At 40.7% G+C, this 17,574-nt stretch overlaps 1 protein-coding gene across 1 annotated transcript; it reads left to right on the top strand.

The window, feature by feature from the left end:
- The first annotated feature begins 7,015 nt into the window (after window positions 1-7,015).
- LOC115729068 (protease Do-like 10, mitochondrial) lies at window positions 7,016-14,320 on the top strand. The gene is made up of 8 exons (XM_030659510.1): window positions 7,016-7,470; window positions 7,576-7,821; window positions 7,894-8,089; window positions 9,192-9,451; window positions 9,807-9,934; window positions 12,945-13,148; window positions 13,515-13,565; window positions 13,951-14,320. The coding sequence occupies exons 1-8, from the start codon at window positions 7,098-7,100 to the stop codon at window positions 14,188-14,190; spliced, it is 1,698 nt and encodes a 565-aa protein (XP_030515370.1). The 5' UTR covers window positions 7,016-7,097; the 3' UTR covers window positions 14,191-14,320.
- The last annotated feature ends 3,254 nt before the right edge of the window (window positions 14,321-17,574 follow it).

A 17,574-nucleotide genomic window follows, 5' to 3' on the forward strand; every position in this document is an offset into this window, starting at 1 on the left:
TGGCGAGGGCCGGCAACCCCGCCGGCCATTAGCTAGGGCCTCTAGCCCTCATGAAAATTTCAAATCCGAGAGCGCGTCGTCCCCGTCTTCTTCTTCTTCGGGCTTCATTTGCAACTCCTTGGGAGGAGTTCATCCCAACCCTAGCCAACGAGGACAAGCTCGTGCCGAGCCGGATCTACTTCGTGCTCCCCAAGTCAAGGCTCTAGCACTACTTGACGGCCTCGAACATGGCGGCCCTCGTCGTGAAGGCAAGCGTTGTGATGCAGAAGGCATCGAAGCGGATCTCGCACCCACCGGCCTCGCTTGGGTGAGCCAAGGGCTAGCCTTGACCTCGCTTGGGCGAGCCGAGGGCGGCCCTCGCCACCAAGGCAAGCGTCGCGATGCAGAAGGCGTCGAAGCAAATCTCACCCTCGTCGGCCTCACTTGGGTGAACCAAGGGCCGCCCTCTACTCGGCCCGTTGAGGGCGGCCCTCAAACTCACTAGGACAAGGCTCACACCGCCCTCGCCGATGGCCAACCACTTGTGAGCTAGGACGGAAATAAAAAGGGAAAAAGAAAAAAAGAAAGGAAAAAAAGAGAAAAGGAAAAATGACTAAAATACCCATACTCATACCCTTCTTTGAAATAAAAATGGCACTTCGGACCCTCATTTAAAACAATGTCCACTTCAAGCATTTATTTGAGAAATCGAGAGCACTTCGGGCTATTAAAGGAATTTTCCCCTATTATTATTGTGAGGCTTTCTCTTTAAATCCTCATTGCAAATTCCTATTGGTGTCTCCGCCTCGCTGGGCTTCCACATTTTATTTGGATCCAGCGAGTCCCCACCCACTAGTCTGATTCTTTGAAAAAGCCCTTAACTAAAATTTTATTTTTATTTTTTATTTTTTATTTTTGCAAAAATACATGGGTTTTCCCCAGCGCGAGTTCGAATCCCGATGGCGACGGTTTCTCCTTTTTTACTCCCCTTTGTTAATATTATTTTTCCCTGGTTCGTTCCCTTCTTGTGCTTAGTTTGGTTCACGACATTCAGAGAGCAAGAGCACCCGTGACGTGCATCATACTAAAAAGTTGATGCTAAAAGTGGAAATCTGCAAACCAAGAAAAGTGCAACATTCTTTTGTCCCATTCAATCTGCAATAAGTACCAACATTGACCCAAGGCTTATTATGTTTACACAAAACGAACCACGCACACATCCCACTCAATTTCAGCTCCAATTGACGTTGTTGGAGACTCCCTTGCCCTGTTTTCACGGAGCCTCTAGTCGCTGCTTGGTCCGCCTCTTTCACTTCCCCCAGCCCTGCTGAATTTAGACATGCTTCTCCTTCGTGCTCATGTTCACCGCGGTTCGACACACACTCGGATCATCGGATTCCGACAGTGTCTGACGCGTTACTTTCTTTTTGCTGTTTTTTTTTTTTTTTTGCAAGTTACCTCACAAGTTTCGGATTTCACGAACAACCCACCACCCCCTCTCTCTCTCTCTTCGATTCAATCTCGGGGAACTCTGACCTCTTGGGATACCTGAGCTGTGAAATTCCCTCGGCTGCTTTTAACCCAACCCGAGAGCTTCGTCTTCCTCTTCACCCTCGCCTTCTATGACCCTTGGGCTTTCTCCAACACCACCCGTTCGTAGTGAAGAGCAGGGTAGTTATGCAGTATGGAGTCCGCTTCAGCTGCCGATGATTGATCCATCCAATCAAAGGTCAAGATTTTGCGCTTGCAAGCCAGTGTGGATTGCCCATAAGATGGAAGACTAGATGCTCACAATTGGAAAAACTATGATTGGTGATTCTTCTGACCCAACAATCTTGCCATCGATCGTCACGAAAACTTCCCCAAAAGCCCGATGCTCGATCACACGACGAATGTTGGAGTACCAAAGCTCGTCGCTTCCACGAGGAGACTGATACAGTTCGAGCACCGCTCAGCTAGCGTTGCAGGGTAGCCGAACATCCGTCGACTGAATGGTACTCTCCTTGTCGATTCTAAACCAGAATCTGCCATCCCTGTTGACCGGTATGATCAGATCGGGCGGTGTATCATACCAACTCCGTGGAGCTTCCCAACGCAAATGGACTTGTGTCGTCGGAAGAATGCTGAGAGACCGAATCGCGCTTCAAATATCCACCCGACACTATAGCCGGGAGGTTGATCTCATCAGAGATTTCAGAGCTTTCAGTTATGGTTGTCGTAAAACAGAGTCACGACAACACCCTGCTCCGTCGGTGCTGGTACGGAGCAGCTCTGTTTTCCTACAGAACCAGAGGCTAAGCAAGTGTTTGGACTGGTGCTGCAAAGGAGAGGTGGTGCGATGCGGATCTGGAGGGAGAGGGGCACTCGAACGGCGGAGAAGAGAGGACTGAGATTGGGAAGGGTTGGAGGAGGAGGGCCACCGAGAGGACGCAGGATGGGGTCAACAACTTCAAGAGATCGTGGGAGGCGATGAAGAAGAAGATGACGTCTTGAGGTAACGAAGGGGGAGGGAGGAGGGAGGAGGAAGAGACATGGCCATCCTCAACCAAGAAGGAGAAAAGGAAGACAAGAAGCGGCTTCGACATTTTGTTTTCTGCAGATGGTCAAAGTAAGTGGAGTGAGAAGCGTAATCACATTTTCTTGAACATGACACACCCAGCTTTTGTTGAGAAAATATTGGGTGTGCGTCACTGGCCAACTCAAAAATAAGGCGCTCACTTCAAAGATCGACAAGTGTCTAGTAGGGCCCGCATTTTAGATTTTTTTTTAAATTCATTTTTTCTCTTTGGTAAACACCCTCACGCCCCATCTTCTCTCTCTCCAAATTTTTGCAAATCGGTCAAAGCTCCGTCAATAGCAGCTTTAATTTCAGCTTCTTCCTCAAAGCTTTGACCTCCCTTTCTTACTCATCACAAGCTCTCCATGGCAGTGGCTGCAAACTGTAGGACCTTGGTCGAGCCCTTCGCCTAGTCCAATCTCTACGCTCACTCTCACTCGCCAGGCCACTCTGTTGCCCCCTCCACCCTCTTCGATGCCCAAACCATAGTCTACCTCGGGACTCAGTCCAGCACTCTCGTGCTGCTCTAAGTAGTCGTTTCTCCTGACGCTTCTCCTCCCTCCCTAGGCGACTACTCCATGTCTCTATTTTCTTCCATCGCAGCCCAACAAGAAAACCCGCCTCTCAAAGGGATTTGCACCCTCGCCAGGAGGTTCTAAGCGGGCGTTGCGGTTGGGCGTTCTGATTTGTCCGATTATCCCGTGAAAGCTTTGGATAATCTAGCGCTAGCTCTCCGTTAGCCGGCGAGATAATTCATCGGAGATTTAGATTCAAAGAAAACAAAACCTCCATCAAAATCTCACGGTGATTGGTGGTGGGGTATTGACAATTTAACATTGGGGATAGCTGAAAGGAAGAGAGTAACAGAGGAGAGAGAAAGTGGGGCGTTTACCGAAAGATGGGGCCGTGAGGATGTTTACGGAAGTGAAAAATGAATGAGAAATGAATTTTTTTAGAAATCTAAAATGTCGATCCTGTTAGACACTTGTCGATCATTGAAGGGGTATCTTGTTTTTGAGTTCGCAAGCCAGATGTATCCAATATTTTCTTAGCATTTGTTAGCATTGGCAAATATAATCTCAATAAAGATGAGAAATAAGCGGTGTTGCTTAGGAAGAACACTGATATTTATGATAACTAGCCTAATGGAAAAAGTACCGGAAAAGCCTTAAATCTATTGCATCGGTCTAAAATTCAGTTCCAAGCTTTTCAGTTGTAATTTATTCATAAACCTTTCGTATTTGTGTCAATTGAGTCCATCCGGCAATATCATGACTTGAAAGAAGCAACATCGGAAAATGAGGAGAAGATGATGCACAAATATCCACATCCAATAATCGGGTAAACCTAAAATTTCGAGAACGAAATTTTTTTAAGGAGGAAAGAGTTGTGATATCTGAAAATTTCAAAGCTAATAATGATGTTTAGATTATAAAGCTAAATATTATATAGCTTATAATTCAAATAAATTGGAGTGTTTCGATAATCTTGCAGATTTCGAAAAACGTGGGGGATGACTTCCTCTGTGTTCGTAATGGTTCTATATTCGATTTAATCGGTAATTGACGATTGGTTCGCGGACAAAACAAAGTAACGTTGATCTATTTATAGTTATTTTATGACCGACTGGAACGGATATTTTCTCGAAAGTTACGTTGGTTGATTTTTGAGCTTTAAGGTTTAAAATCGGCATTTTCCTAGCGTTCGGTATTGTTTATAGATAATATTAGGGGAGTCCAGAATATTTTCAGGCTTGTCTACGATGGATACTGGTATTTACCACGACTAGCTTAACAATTAGTGACTAATTCTGCCGAATGAGAACCTCTTCTTTGTTGATATTTGTTAATATAATTGATTTCTCTACAGATTTATACTGATGTCTTCTTTTTGACTTCACGAAGGTGGGCACTTGTATCTCAAGGACTCACAATGAGGAGTCAAAATTGTTAAGCAAAACACATGTTCTCTTCCATTTTTGCATGAATGGATAGGCGTCTCCTTAAGGTAGAGATTTCCCTACGTGGCCAAAGGAGCAAAATTTGCTCTCTAGTTGTTATTTCCCTCATGAGCCGCATATGATCAACGTGTCTCTTTTAAAGTAAGGCCTCATGACACCATCTCCTTCTTCTTCACCTCCCTCCTCGTCACCATCATCACCTTTGCGGCTTCGCTCCGAAGATCGCCCGTTGGCTTCTCGAACTCTTCTTCGTCTTCTATTTGGGTACGTTGCCATGCCCACGATTTTGAAGTGAAAGAGGCCTGCGATGCTGGATATACTAGTATGATTTTCTTCCTTCGCTCACGAGTGGACGGTTGACATGCTTCTCTATCTGTTGGGTGTGCGCCTTTACACCTTCTGATTCTGCGTCTCCTTCTAATCAAGTCCCTCGGATTGTCTCGTCTCTCCCCGCGCTGTACGCCAATTGAAGACAACCACATTGGAGCATTATTCCGCGTCTTGTTTAGGAATCCGCCTTCTTTTATAATTGGGATTTCTAGTTCTGATTTTGGTTATATTTGTTAGCCACAACGTTTGGGATTTTTTTCATCTCTTTTTCTTATGTTATTCCTCATAACTATTTATATCATTTTTGTAATTGTGGATACCAACCAAAGGCCCGCTTCTAGATCCTCCAAGGTGATTCTTCTTAGTTCATTTCGCCCGGGCATGGTTGCCGCTAAACCCGCATTAAGTTTTAGAAAGATGCCTCTTGAATATATAGTCGATCTCACCAGGTCATTTTCACAAACACTTGGTGATCCATTCAAACAAAGAGCATAGGAGCATCATCGAACAACTAATTCCAACCCGAGCGATTTCAAGGACATCAAGGGTATGCTCAAACAACAGTCTTATCCTAATCAATACTCGATTTTCTTCTCAAGCTTCAAAAACAACTTTTGGATTCGGCTTACTAAAACAGATCAATGATGTAACATAACTTCAACGACATTAAAATATGGGAAATTTTCAAAAAAAAGGGCTCGAAATGCCTTCATTTTCTCAAATTAGGGTTTCAAGTTGACATTATTTCAAATAAAGGCTTAAAGTACTCTCATTGTCTCAATTAAGAGCTTGAAGTAGATATTATTTCAAATAAGAACTTGAAGTGACATTATCACCCTCAAAAAAGGGCCTAACTCACCAGGTAATAGGGGCATTAGTCATTTAATAACTTTTTTCTCGTTTTTTTTTTTTTTTTTCAAATTTTTAATATTTTAATTTAATTTAATTAAAAATTAGGGTAAAAGTGTATTTTAACAAAAATACCCTTGATTGGCCAAAATTTTTAATAGATTGGCTGGTCGAGACCAACCGAGCTAGAATACATGATGGAGCTGCTTCCTCTCCCTCCCTCACCTCAAGCCGTCCCCTCCTCCTTCTTCGCCCCTTCGTCCTTGCAACCATCGTCGCCTTTCTCGGCTCCAAAATTGCCACCTAGCCTCTCCCAAAACTCAGCATATTTTAAGGGAAATTTTCAAATAAAGGCCCAAAGTGCTCTCATTTTTTCAAATAAGAGTCTCAAGTAACACATGTCCATGATATTGAGATTATTTTAAGAGTTTCGGGGAGGGTCATATGATGTTTGGGAGTTATTAAGGGTATAAATCATAATGATCAAGTTTATTTGGGCTCATTTTGAAATTATTTACGATCTGTTTCCTATCTAGGAGTTTTTTTTTTTTTTTGTTAATTCAAAAGTAGGGATTTTCATATGTTAATTATCTTCTACCGTTAGGAGGTTATGTTTTTATTTATATTTTTTGAAGTTCAGGATTTTATTTGGTGCTCTTAGGAGTTATTTTTTTAGTTATTTAGGAGATATTTACTATTTAGGGAATATTTGAAAAATGTGTGGATTTTAGTGATAATTTTAGGCTAAAAGTAGAAGAATCGCAATTTACCTGCCACATTAGGTTAGTCACACTACTATGTGTGCACCCCAATGGAGCGGAAAAAGCCCATAACTAATGGATTTTTATTAGGGATAAGGCGAATTTATCTACTGTTGAATATGGTTATGATCGGCTTCATCCTTAGAAACACACAGCCTCTAATCATATTTTTAAAATTCGCAAATTTCTAGTACTGAGCTAATTTCTTTGTATGAGTTGTATAACTTTAGTAACGTGAAAATTTCTCATTCTCTCCGTGCACTAGAAAAGAAGAATATTTTGAAAAAAGAACATGTTTCGTTTCCACACTGACTTTTTATTAGGTTAAGGTACAGAGATCCTAAAGTCACCGACTTTTTTTCTTAGCCCACCAGCGGGTCACCGTCTCTGCCGCCGCCGTCCTTCGTCTTCCCCCATACTTCTTCTCACCGACCATTTTGCTGTCTACAAATTTTGCGTACGCAAGAACCCATTTTCACAGTGACAGAGAAGTTGGGTGATGTTTCCGCATCCGGTGGCTTCGGCTGTCTGAAACAGTAGAAGTAAGTCGCAACTCATTGAACTCGAGGTAATGTGAAGTAGCGCGTCGCCTCGCCCTTGGTAGTAAAGTTGAAGGGCGAGGCAAATCTGGGCATTGCCACCCCCCACCCCAGGCTAAACGATGATATTGAGCTGGTCAGCTGCAAGTGCAAGGGTTCGCAGGCTTTCCTTGTCGCTGCTGAGTCTCAGTCGTCTACCTCTGTCCGACGGCGATACCGGCTGTTGCGGGAGGTTCTTATCTTCTTCTTCTTCTTCTTCCAGTTCCAACCCTTACAATTATTACCTTCATCGTGTCGCCGGCGCTTCCAATACCACTTTGGGTCGGTTTTCTACCTCGCGATCCCTCTCGAGTATTGCAAGTGAAGTTGAGAGCGCCGCATATTCGGGTATAGAAACGGCATTGGACTCGGTGGTCAAGATTTTCACTGTCTCCAGCAGTCCCAACTACTTGCTTCCCTGGCAGAACAAGCCCCCTCGCGAGACTTGGGGATCTGGTGGGTACCCCCCCTCCCCCTCCTCTTGTTGCCTGTTTGACCATTGTTGTCCCTCGCATCTAATCTAATCTAATCTTATCTGTTTTCCTGCTGACCCAACTGAAGGATTTGTCATTCCTGGGAAAAGAATTATTACCAACGCTCATGTAGTTGCGGACCATACATTCGTTCTCGTGAGAAAGCATGGTTCGCCTACCAAGTACAGGGCACATGTCGTGTCTGTTGGTCATGAATGTGACTTGGCCATTCTGGTGGTGGACAGTCAAGAATTCTGGGCGGGCATGAGTTTCTTGGAGCTCGGAGACATTCCGTTCCTACAAGAAGCTATAGCTGTTGTTGGGTATCCTCAAGGTACTTGCAGCTCAATTCCCCACCTATATTACACTAATAGTGAGTAACCAGCTAACTCTTACTTCGCTGTAGGTGGGGACAATATTTCCATAACCAAAGGCGTTGTCTCCAGAGTTGAGCCTACTCAATATGCGCATGGTGCGACTCAACTTATGGCAATCCAAATTGATGCAGCTATAAACCCGGGTAATAGTGGGGGCCCTGCTCTCATGGGTGATAAAGTTGTCGGTGTAGCTTTCCAGAACCTAACCGGTTCTGAGAATATTGGGTGAGTTCTTCTGTTCCTTTTGTGATGAGAACATTGGTCACGCTCTACATACCAGACATCTATTGCACTGACCTTGCTTTATTCCCTCTTATTTGTCATGGAAGCGTTTATTCTGTTAGAACTTCCTCTTGCACTTAAAAATTATGCTAAACCTTTTCATCTTGTTGAATTCCAATCGACTCAGTTTGTGTTATGTGTAGAGCTTCCATACATGAATAATTTCTCTTTGCTTTTCCCCACACACTTTCAACTTCGTTCGAGTAGAATCTGCTGTTTGCTTATCGACGAGATGTGCTTTCTCAAACCTTTCATTCCTCTTTGTTCAATTTGATTGCTATATACATGCATCAAGAATCCTAGACGAAATGTGCTTGAGTTGTTGATTCGTGCCCACTTCTGAACAATTGTACTTGATGAATATTTTCTATCTTCCCACAATCATGTGGATATCTGTCCTGTTTCAAGGATGGAGAAAGCTATCACCTCGGCAGCAAATCATCGGCCTTCTTGTATCTTGCCAGTGTTCATGTGGCTACTGTTCTGCCCCAAAAACCCCTTCTCGGACTTCAATTAAGCAAAAAGTTGCAGTACTGAGGCTTGGCTAGCAGATCACTCTTTGCAACATTAAGGATAGAGCAACTTCTTAGCAGGAGTTTCTTATCATACACCTGAGCGTTCGGACTTGCCTCGTAGAGTTGCCCTTGCTGTTTCATTTCTTCTAGCTTCATATGCATGGTATTGTACCTAGAAAGGCATCATTTGGATACTTAACGAGTTCTTTTCTTTTAATTGCTATCCCAAAAATATATTACTATCAGTACTTCATGCAGATCATCATCATTATATGCCATTGCATAAAGTACGTATATCGTCAAAATCACTTTTTTAGTGATCTTAACAATGAACATGAGAATGCTTAAAAGATAGTTCTTTCTAGCTTGGATTAGTTTTGAAGTTACAATCCTTCTAGTAGTCGAAATAGTGAATTTATGTGGCTGGAATTGGTAAGAAGTTGTGATCACTATTTTGGAGGTATATTTTCTTGTTTGCTCATAAAGTATTCTCTTAGTTCTCCACTAATTTTTTTATCAATGGTTTGTAGATACATAATTCCTGTTCCAGTAATCAAACACTTCATTTCTGGTGTTGAAGAAAGTGGAGAATACACAGGCTTTTGCTCCCTTGGCTTGTCATGCCAGCCAACTGAAAATTCTCAACTGAGAAACCACTTCAGGATGCTACCAGAAATGACTGGAGTTCTTGTAAACAAAATCAACCCTCTTTCAGATGCTTATAGGATCCTCAAGAAGGATGATATCATCCTTTCATTTGATGGTGTGCCTGTGGCTAATGATGGAACAAGTATGTTTGTACAATTATAGCATTCAGCCTTCGTTTGCCATCATGGTAATGGCAGTGAATATATTCGTGTTGATATCATTCATGCTAGTCAAAATGCATGGATATAATTTCATAACCACACTGGCTTTACTCTCATCTTCCCTCAATAAGCCATGCGTTTTTCATCTTTTGCATCTCTGTAATTTCAGTCGTTTTGAGTCTGTAATAGTTAGACACCTGTACCTGGCTTTTCGTCTTTGCGACACTGGGCTTTTCTAATGGTTTTGCTTTTGAGTTTTTTTTTTTTTTTTTTGGTGGTTTTCTTGGCAGGTGTTTTGTTGGACCTAATGTTCCTTTTATGCAATGCATATTGCAGTTCCTTTCCGGAACAGAGAGCGCATTACATTTGATCATTTGGCATCCATGAAGAAGCCTAATGAAACAGCCTTACTCAAAGTTCTTCGGGATGGAAAAGAGAATGAATTCAGCATAACCCTCCGACCAGTGAGTCATTCTGACATTTTTTCTTTGACATTTATGTCTCAGTTATGTTTGTATGATACCATATATTTGTGAGCAGGTACAGTCTTGATGGCATAGAAAGGTTAATATCTCCTAATATGTAAAGCCAAATTGAAATTTTTAGAAGTTTGTACAACTTTGAAGATTTCTAAAGTGAGAAATAGCAGGTGGATTGATGATCCCCTATTTCACCTTTTGGATTGACGATTTTGGGTTGAGGATGGAGATTTAGTTTCTTTGATTCGTGAGGAGAAACAATTATTTATGCTTCTGATGGAATCATATCATTAACGAGTTTAATAAAATACGAATAATTCTCATGCAAATTCTTAAGGGCTACTGTGAAGGACAAGAGAACTATGCTTGGAACTAGAACATTGATAGATCAGGTACTTGCACAATTTGACTGCCGTTTAAAATGACCTTGGAGCAAAGGCATGAATAGATTTAGCCGCGCTATGGCATAATAAGGAGCGAAGCTTTTACCACTGAGGTGGTTGGCTGAGTGGATAGCCTTTACTTCTATCCCAACTTGTCCTGTGGTGCACCGATGACGGCCTCACTCAAAGTGAGCAAGAGTTATGACTCTCGCCGAACATTCCAATAGTATTTTTCTTGTTAATTTCTCTCTCTCTCTCTCTCTCTGACAAAGGGGTAGTGGTTTGTTGGGCAACTCTACAGCATTCCCACTTCTCCAGTATCGATAAGGAAAGCTTTTAATATACAGCAAAAAAAATTTGAAATAGAGTCAATCGCTAATTGGCTTCTATATGTTTGTGTTATGGTCTTATTACCGAGTGGCTCAAATGCACAAGTTAAGACCACTAAAAATAGTAATTATGCATAATTACACTTTGGAAATTGAGTACTAATACATTTCAAAAGTCACCTACTTCAAAGAAAAATATCTTTGTTCTCAAAGCACAATTAATGGCCCTAAGCAAGTGCCTTAGAGGCACTTTTTAACATTTTCCTCATACTGTTATCTTGGCCAATGCTTCATTTTCTTATTCTAAAGATACATTGATAGTATTTTATCCCGGCAGCCATAATGCTCATATTTTGTGAAGTTCTTTTTCCCTCTTCTATAAAATTATATAATGCCACTCTGTGAATGGGTTCCACTGTCCAGTTGTTCGACTGCTTTAGAGCAGTGGAAACTTGTTGAAGAATTATTAAGTTCTAGCCCTCATGCACCTTTAGAGTCACTTAAAACTTTACACAATTGTTCGGTTCCCACTTTACTTATTAAAAGATCTAGCCCTCATGCACCTTCAGGGTCACTTAAATCGTTGCTTGTTCTTGTCCCACTTTCGTGATGTGTTCGTCAATGTTTATAACAAATTAGTGATTGGACATCCATGAACTTGCATTTAACAGCATCCTCTTCAATGTTTGAGAAGGATTCAATGTCAAGCCTGTAAATGGCCATTTGAACTCATCTAACTCTGTGTCAAAAAAAAAAAAAAAAAAACTCATCTAACATTTGTCTGTAGAGTCTAGGGGCACTTATTTTCTTACTCAGCAAAAAATTCGGTGTCCAAACTCATTCACACCATTCCCACAATTATTATCCAGTGATAAACCAGATGAGGCAGGCACAACTATTTTCCTACCTCTTTTTAGGTGCGGGGTTAAATATGAACCTACCTTCCACTAGATGCAAGAGGTTTTTACTGAGGACTTTTCTGGCTGGAGATTAAGATAGGGGAAGCAAAAGTCTAGCTGTCACAAATTCTGAGTTCGTCAAAGAAAAACATCATCTACCTTAATAAACAAAAGAAAAAAATATGATTTTCCTATCCTCAGTGGAAGCTCATTAGTTCTTTTTGACAAAATAACAGGGCGCTATATTGAATCTATTTGGCCAGGATTTTAGTGATGCATTTGTGGACATCATCCAGCAGGAGATAGGCTTATAATCAGCCATTTTAGAGGCACTGTGGACTTTAGGGACCAAAGTGATACCAGAAAACTCAGCTGCTTTCACCTATTGATTTTCCTGGAAGAAGCTATGTATAGCAGCACTACAATCTCTACTAGTGATGGACCAAGAATCTTTAAAGAAATGAGAGGAATACCCTTCAGGACCAGAACAAAGAGAGGTTTGGATTTCCTCAGCTGTGCTAAGAGCGCCCACGAGATCCTGTAGATCATCAGAAAGCTGATAGTTGAGCAATCCCTTTAGCTGAAAGATGATTCCACTGGAGCAATTAACATCTGGAGCAACCCGTAAGTCGTAATAAAAGCCCGCAGGTTCTGCCACAATTTCATCATGCTTCTTATGAGATACTTCCATAACTGACCACCGGGGATCTAATAGCATTCCCAGAGTTCTCACTTTCACCACTTAATGAGAAAAACCAGAATTTGGATCACCAAGCTTTAGCCAGGTAATTCTAGATTTTTGTTTATAGAAAGCTTCCTCAGCTTGCTGCAGATGCTCCAATTCAATTCTAATTTTCTGCTCTTCCTCAGTTAACTCTCAGAGTGATTACTCCTAAGAGCACGCTGGACAGCAGCAAGCTCAAGTTTTTTTATTTCCACTTTCTCAAGCAAAGCATCAAAAAACCTCCTATTTAATGAGCAATGAGCTCTGACCCAAAAAAAAAAGAGAGCAATAAGCAGTACATTGGATATTCAGTGACCACTTTATCCAAACAGAATGCACAATTCCCTTATAGTCATCATGATCTGTACAGAAGTAGTTGAAAGACTTCTTGGATTTAACTTCATCGATCTGTAACTGAAGTAGAGCATGAGATGATCAAACTAACTTGCTACCCTCCAAGGCTCGGCCTCATGGGATAATTCTGTCATTCTTTGCATGGAGCAATGATGGGTGTACTCAGTAGCTCCTAGAGTTACCTTCTGTTTGTGGACTAAGGATATGCTGATTGATCTTTGTATATATGTTCTTGCCTTGTCAGCAAAGAGAGAATTTAGGGAGACCGTTACAGTTTTAACATTTGAAAAATAATTGATTTTGCAGTTGCAACAGTTAGTTCCAGTACACCAGTTTGACAAGCTTCCAACTTATTATATATTTGCGGGTCTGATATTCATTCCACTCACCCAACCGTACCTTCATGAATATGGTGAAGACTGGTATAACACGTCGCCTCGGCGGTTGTGTGAACGTGCACTAAGGGAACTTCCAAAAACTGCTGGCGAACAACTTGTTATTCTTTCACAGGTTGGTATTCTTCCGCATTCTACTAGAGGCTGTTGACTTCTTTTATCAGCAGTAGGTTTTTGTTAGATAGGATGTCCGAGGACCTGTGTTTGATTGAAAGCTATAAGGGATGTATATGCTGAATTTAAAGCGATATGAGAAGCCTTTCTTTGAGTCTGATTCTTGGTCATTGTGACTGCAAGATTTAATATGGGTTGGTAATCCTGCTCCTTTTCATCACGCGCAAGAGGTGGCAGCCAGATTTCTCAAACTATTATAATGTTCCAAAATTTGAATCTGTTGAGATTATTATAGGAAATGAAAGAAGACTAGAAAGTTAAATCTAAAGGCTATATTTGAACTACTAACAAATGCTGACTGCTACAGGTCCTGATGGATGACATTAATGCGGGGTATGAACGGCTTGCAGAATTTCAGGTACCTACACTGTGGAATGGATGAATTTCATTATTGAACTTGTGTTTTAAAGAACAGTGGAAATCTCCCGGGGTCACTTCAAGAAATTGTAAGGGTAGAATTCAATCATTATGGTTTCTTTGTCACGCGTACAATCTCGCCATTTTAATAGTGCTCCCAACCAATTGGAAAAAATGAAGGTAGAAAGGAAAATCAAAACAAGCATTATGAAGAAAGACGATGCTGTCAATTTTAAGTCTGGCCAACTTACAAATTGCTGCTGGGTAAAGCCAATATGCATCTGATCTCAGTGGGTTCCAGCCGTTGGTTTTTTCTCCACTAGGAAGTTGTCCTGTTTTTGTGGAACTTGAGTGCTTAACTATTACTCTTATTTTGTGGTTGACAGGTGAGGAAGGTTAATGGAATCGAAATTGAAAATTTGAGGCATTTGTACCGGCTTGTAGAGCACTACAGTGGTGAAAGCATACGATTCGATTTGGACGAAGAAAGGGTAATTGTATTCGACTATCGTACAGCTAAAATCGCCACCTCTACGATTTTGAAGCGCCATAGGATACCCTCCGTTGCATCAGCTGATCTCATTGAGGAACAAAACAGCCAGGAAGACTTGGCTTGCCCTGTCTAAACATTCTCTTGAGGCTTTATATAACGCAGTAAAAGGCCTTCCAAGTTTTTTTATCCGGAAGCATTCACTTATTGTCCTGCTTGACCGTGTGATGAGTTAGTCAATGATCGAGTAAGCTGGAACTTTATTATGCTTTCTTGGTATAAGATATAATTGAACCAATCGAAAGGCTTAGGACTCAATTATATTTTTTAAAGTTTTAGGACTCCTTGTGCAATTTCCTCAATCTCCAGCATTTTTAAAGATTACCAACTACTTCTGAAAGATTGCCAATAATTATTTATGAAGCTTAAGTTATTAACTCCTATTTGAAATTACCAGCTCTTATATTTAGTCAATTATTGTCATTTATTCGATTATTTCAGAATTATTGATTAGGGCTCCGTTTGTTTTATTTCACGGAAAGTAAATGACTTGAAAAATAATTTCTCAAAAAATGATTACTTGCATCGCTCATAAAATTGGATGAACGAAAAATATTTTTATCGTATATGAGGATGTTTAAACATAAATTGTTGTCGATAATAAAAATATTTTTTATTAACTTATTATTTCAAGCGATATAAATGATCAATTTTAAAAGATATTTATGAAAAAAAAGTCATTTTTTCGTGAAATAAATAGAGCCTAAAAGGTTAAAATCTTGAAATATCTACCTCTATTTGCAATTGGGACAATTGCAAAAAACCATGTCGAATCACAATCTGAAATCCATATTTGTGCTTCTTCCCCACTTAAAAAGACTTATTTGCCCCCCATGTGCACCGAAATTTACATCCGAAAAGTGAAATGCAAGGTTGAGGATGCGATAATTTAAGAATAAAATGGGGACTTGCAAATCATCTGTAGGCGATCTAACGCAAAAATGTGAGGACGGTAATTATAGATTTTAAAATGCGAAGAGGAGAATTGACAGGTGAGATACAACAAATTTCCGAATTATTCTAATTTTTCCCTTAATGTAATAAACCCACAAATTAACAACATTCAATGATGGGAATCAATATTCCCATCAAATATTTAGTAAACGTAAGGAGATAAAGAAAGACACTTTCTTTTCTAGTTGAAGGCACCGTTAAAGGCTCTCTCTACAGCAGTTATGAACCCACATTTTGATTTATTTGCCGACAAAATGTTACATTTATCTTCATTCCTTAGTAGCTGAAAGACTAAAGCTGCCTTCCGAGCATTTTGTAAATGCAAACATATGCTAGATTGATTGGATGAGAATGGCGAGACTTTTGGTGGAAAGTAATTGGGAGAATGACTATAAGTGCCATAATTTTTATATGGTCTTCATTTGAGTGTCGTAAAATTTTTTTGTTTTTATCACTTGAATTTCATCACTTTTGTATGGCGCTCATTTGAGTATCATAATTTCGTCAACAATTTCGAGCTTGCAAAAGATATGAGGAGCCTTTTATCTAGCTGCAAGACTTCGTCAGATCTCAACACTTCCTGTCGACTTAAGTCAATGGCTGGATTTCTTACTGAAGCTGTTTCTACTTCTAAATTTGAGGATACGCTGTTATTGAGAATCTGCAGAGACCTCAATTCTTTGCCAAAGTCATTTTATGCAGCTCAGCAGACGAAAGAACAGCAGTTTTGTGAATGCCTTGAAGGCTTGAACAGCTGACTTGGACAAGAAGCTTGGAATGAGTGATAACTAATGAGAACCTAGAGTGGACATTTTCATTCCTGTAGTTCAAAAAAATTGGAATAGAACCAAATCTTCCATGTATATCCTCTGATTTCAATGATTAAAATCGTTCCAAGTTGCAAATTTACTATGCACCAAACTGGGTGATACTTCGAATAAGGTGTCCATACTTTCCTCTCTTCTCCAGCTGGAGGATATTTCTTCCTACCAAACCTCTAATTTGTGAGTACAAGTTATGGTCATCGCCCATATGAAAACTTTACTAGAGTTAAATATGAGTGATGGCCCCATTTGTAACTCGTCAACCAAGTTTCGTCCGACCAGGAATGAAGCAGCATCATGACCATTTAAGTATGAAATCAAAGCTTTAGTTTTTATTGTGACAACCCATACCCGAAAAGTAAGGAGGGACGGGCTAGTGCAACGCCTTGACAGTACGTGGGCAAGCTCAAATGCATGCCTTCTGTCCCACGTCTCTTAGGGGGGAGTCCTAAGCTAGTTGATAAGGCGTGAGGTTCTCTTCTCTGTATAACGCGTTTTAAAGCCGTGAAGGCTTCAGCTCAAAATGGATAATATTACACAGAGGTAACTCCCCAGGGTCCAAATTGGGCGTGTTATCAGGATAAATGAGGTGGAGATTCCATTTCTTTTGATTTCTCAATCATAAGTTTTAGGCTAAACTTCAAACTATGCATTGGGGAGAAAGGCAGAAACCCTTCGAATAGACGTGCGGTTCATGGACGGGGCTTAGCCCAAGCCGATCTCTTGAGGCTGGAGACCGACGTGAAAGAGTCTGGTCAGCGTGCTACAGGCTTTGAGGGGGGCGAAGATTTGGGAATTGACCGAATAAGAGAATTGCTACAAAAAGGCTGATATGGACTACTTTGATCCAACACAAACAACCCTTAATTAATATGCATCTTCCAAATCAAAATAGTGCCGTTAAACCTCGCAATTTTCATTTCCTTCTTTCGCCGTCAATCTATTTCAACCTTTGTACCAAAGCTCCCACACCAACTGCTATGTGACCAAGCTAATGGAACGCAGTAAATAAGAATAAAACAATACGGAAATTAACCCCCTATCGTATGACATACGTCCATAAGAAGAAGAATTTCACTAAAAATCAAGTGGTACGAGGGATATTACAACAATCCAGTAAACTCATCTACAAGCTTTTCAGGCAATTCTCAAGAAACTTCCACTCTAGTCTCTAGAAGAGCCATTACACACCCTCATCACAGACTCTGTCATCTTCATTCAACATTATCAGGAGACGCGACATCTCTATTCACATAAGCCAGGCAGAAAACTGCCACCAAACTAATATCCTGCACTCAATTGGACTCGAGCTCGAGACATAATGACGACATAACTACTATTATAACTATTCAAATTGAATCCCAGAATAAGATAACCTGCATGAAGAGTAAACATTACCCTTTCTGACTTTGCACATGTTTTAACTTACAATTAGTTATAACAATAAGCGAAAAGAAAAGTATATGGGCTGGGGTTCTTATTGAATAGTAAACCGGTCGACTCGACTTTGAGTCGGGTCATAAATGGCCCGACTCAAAGAGACCCATTTTACTGCAATGCAAATTTAGTGACCCACAACCCGACCCAACTCATATCCCATAATACTTCCATGTTTAATCAAATCTAGGAAAACTCATACCCAAACTAAGGTAAGAGAATGGAGTGAGTGAGCGCGAGATCAA

This window comes from Rhodamnia argentea, chromosome 11 (assembly GCF_020921035.1).
Source record: "Rhodamnia argentea isolate NSW1041297 chromosome 11, ASM2092103v1, whole genome shotgun sequence".
Lineage (NCBI taxonomy): Eukaryota > Viridiplantae > Streptophyta > Magnoliopsida > Myrtales > Myrtaceae > Rhodamnia > Rhodamnia argentea.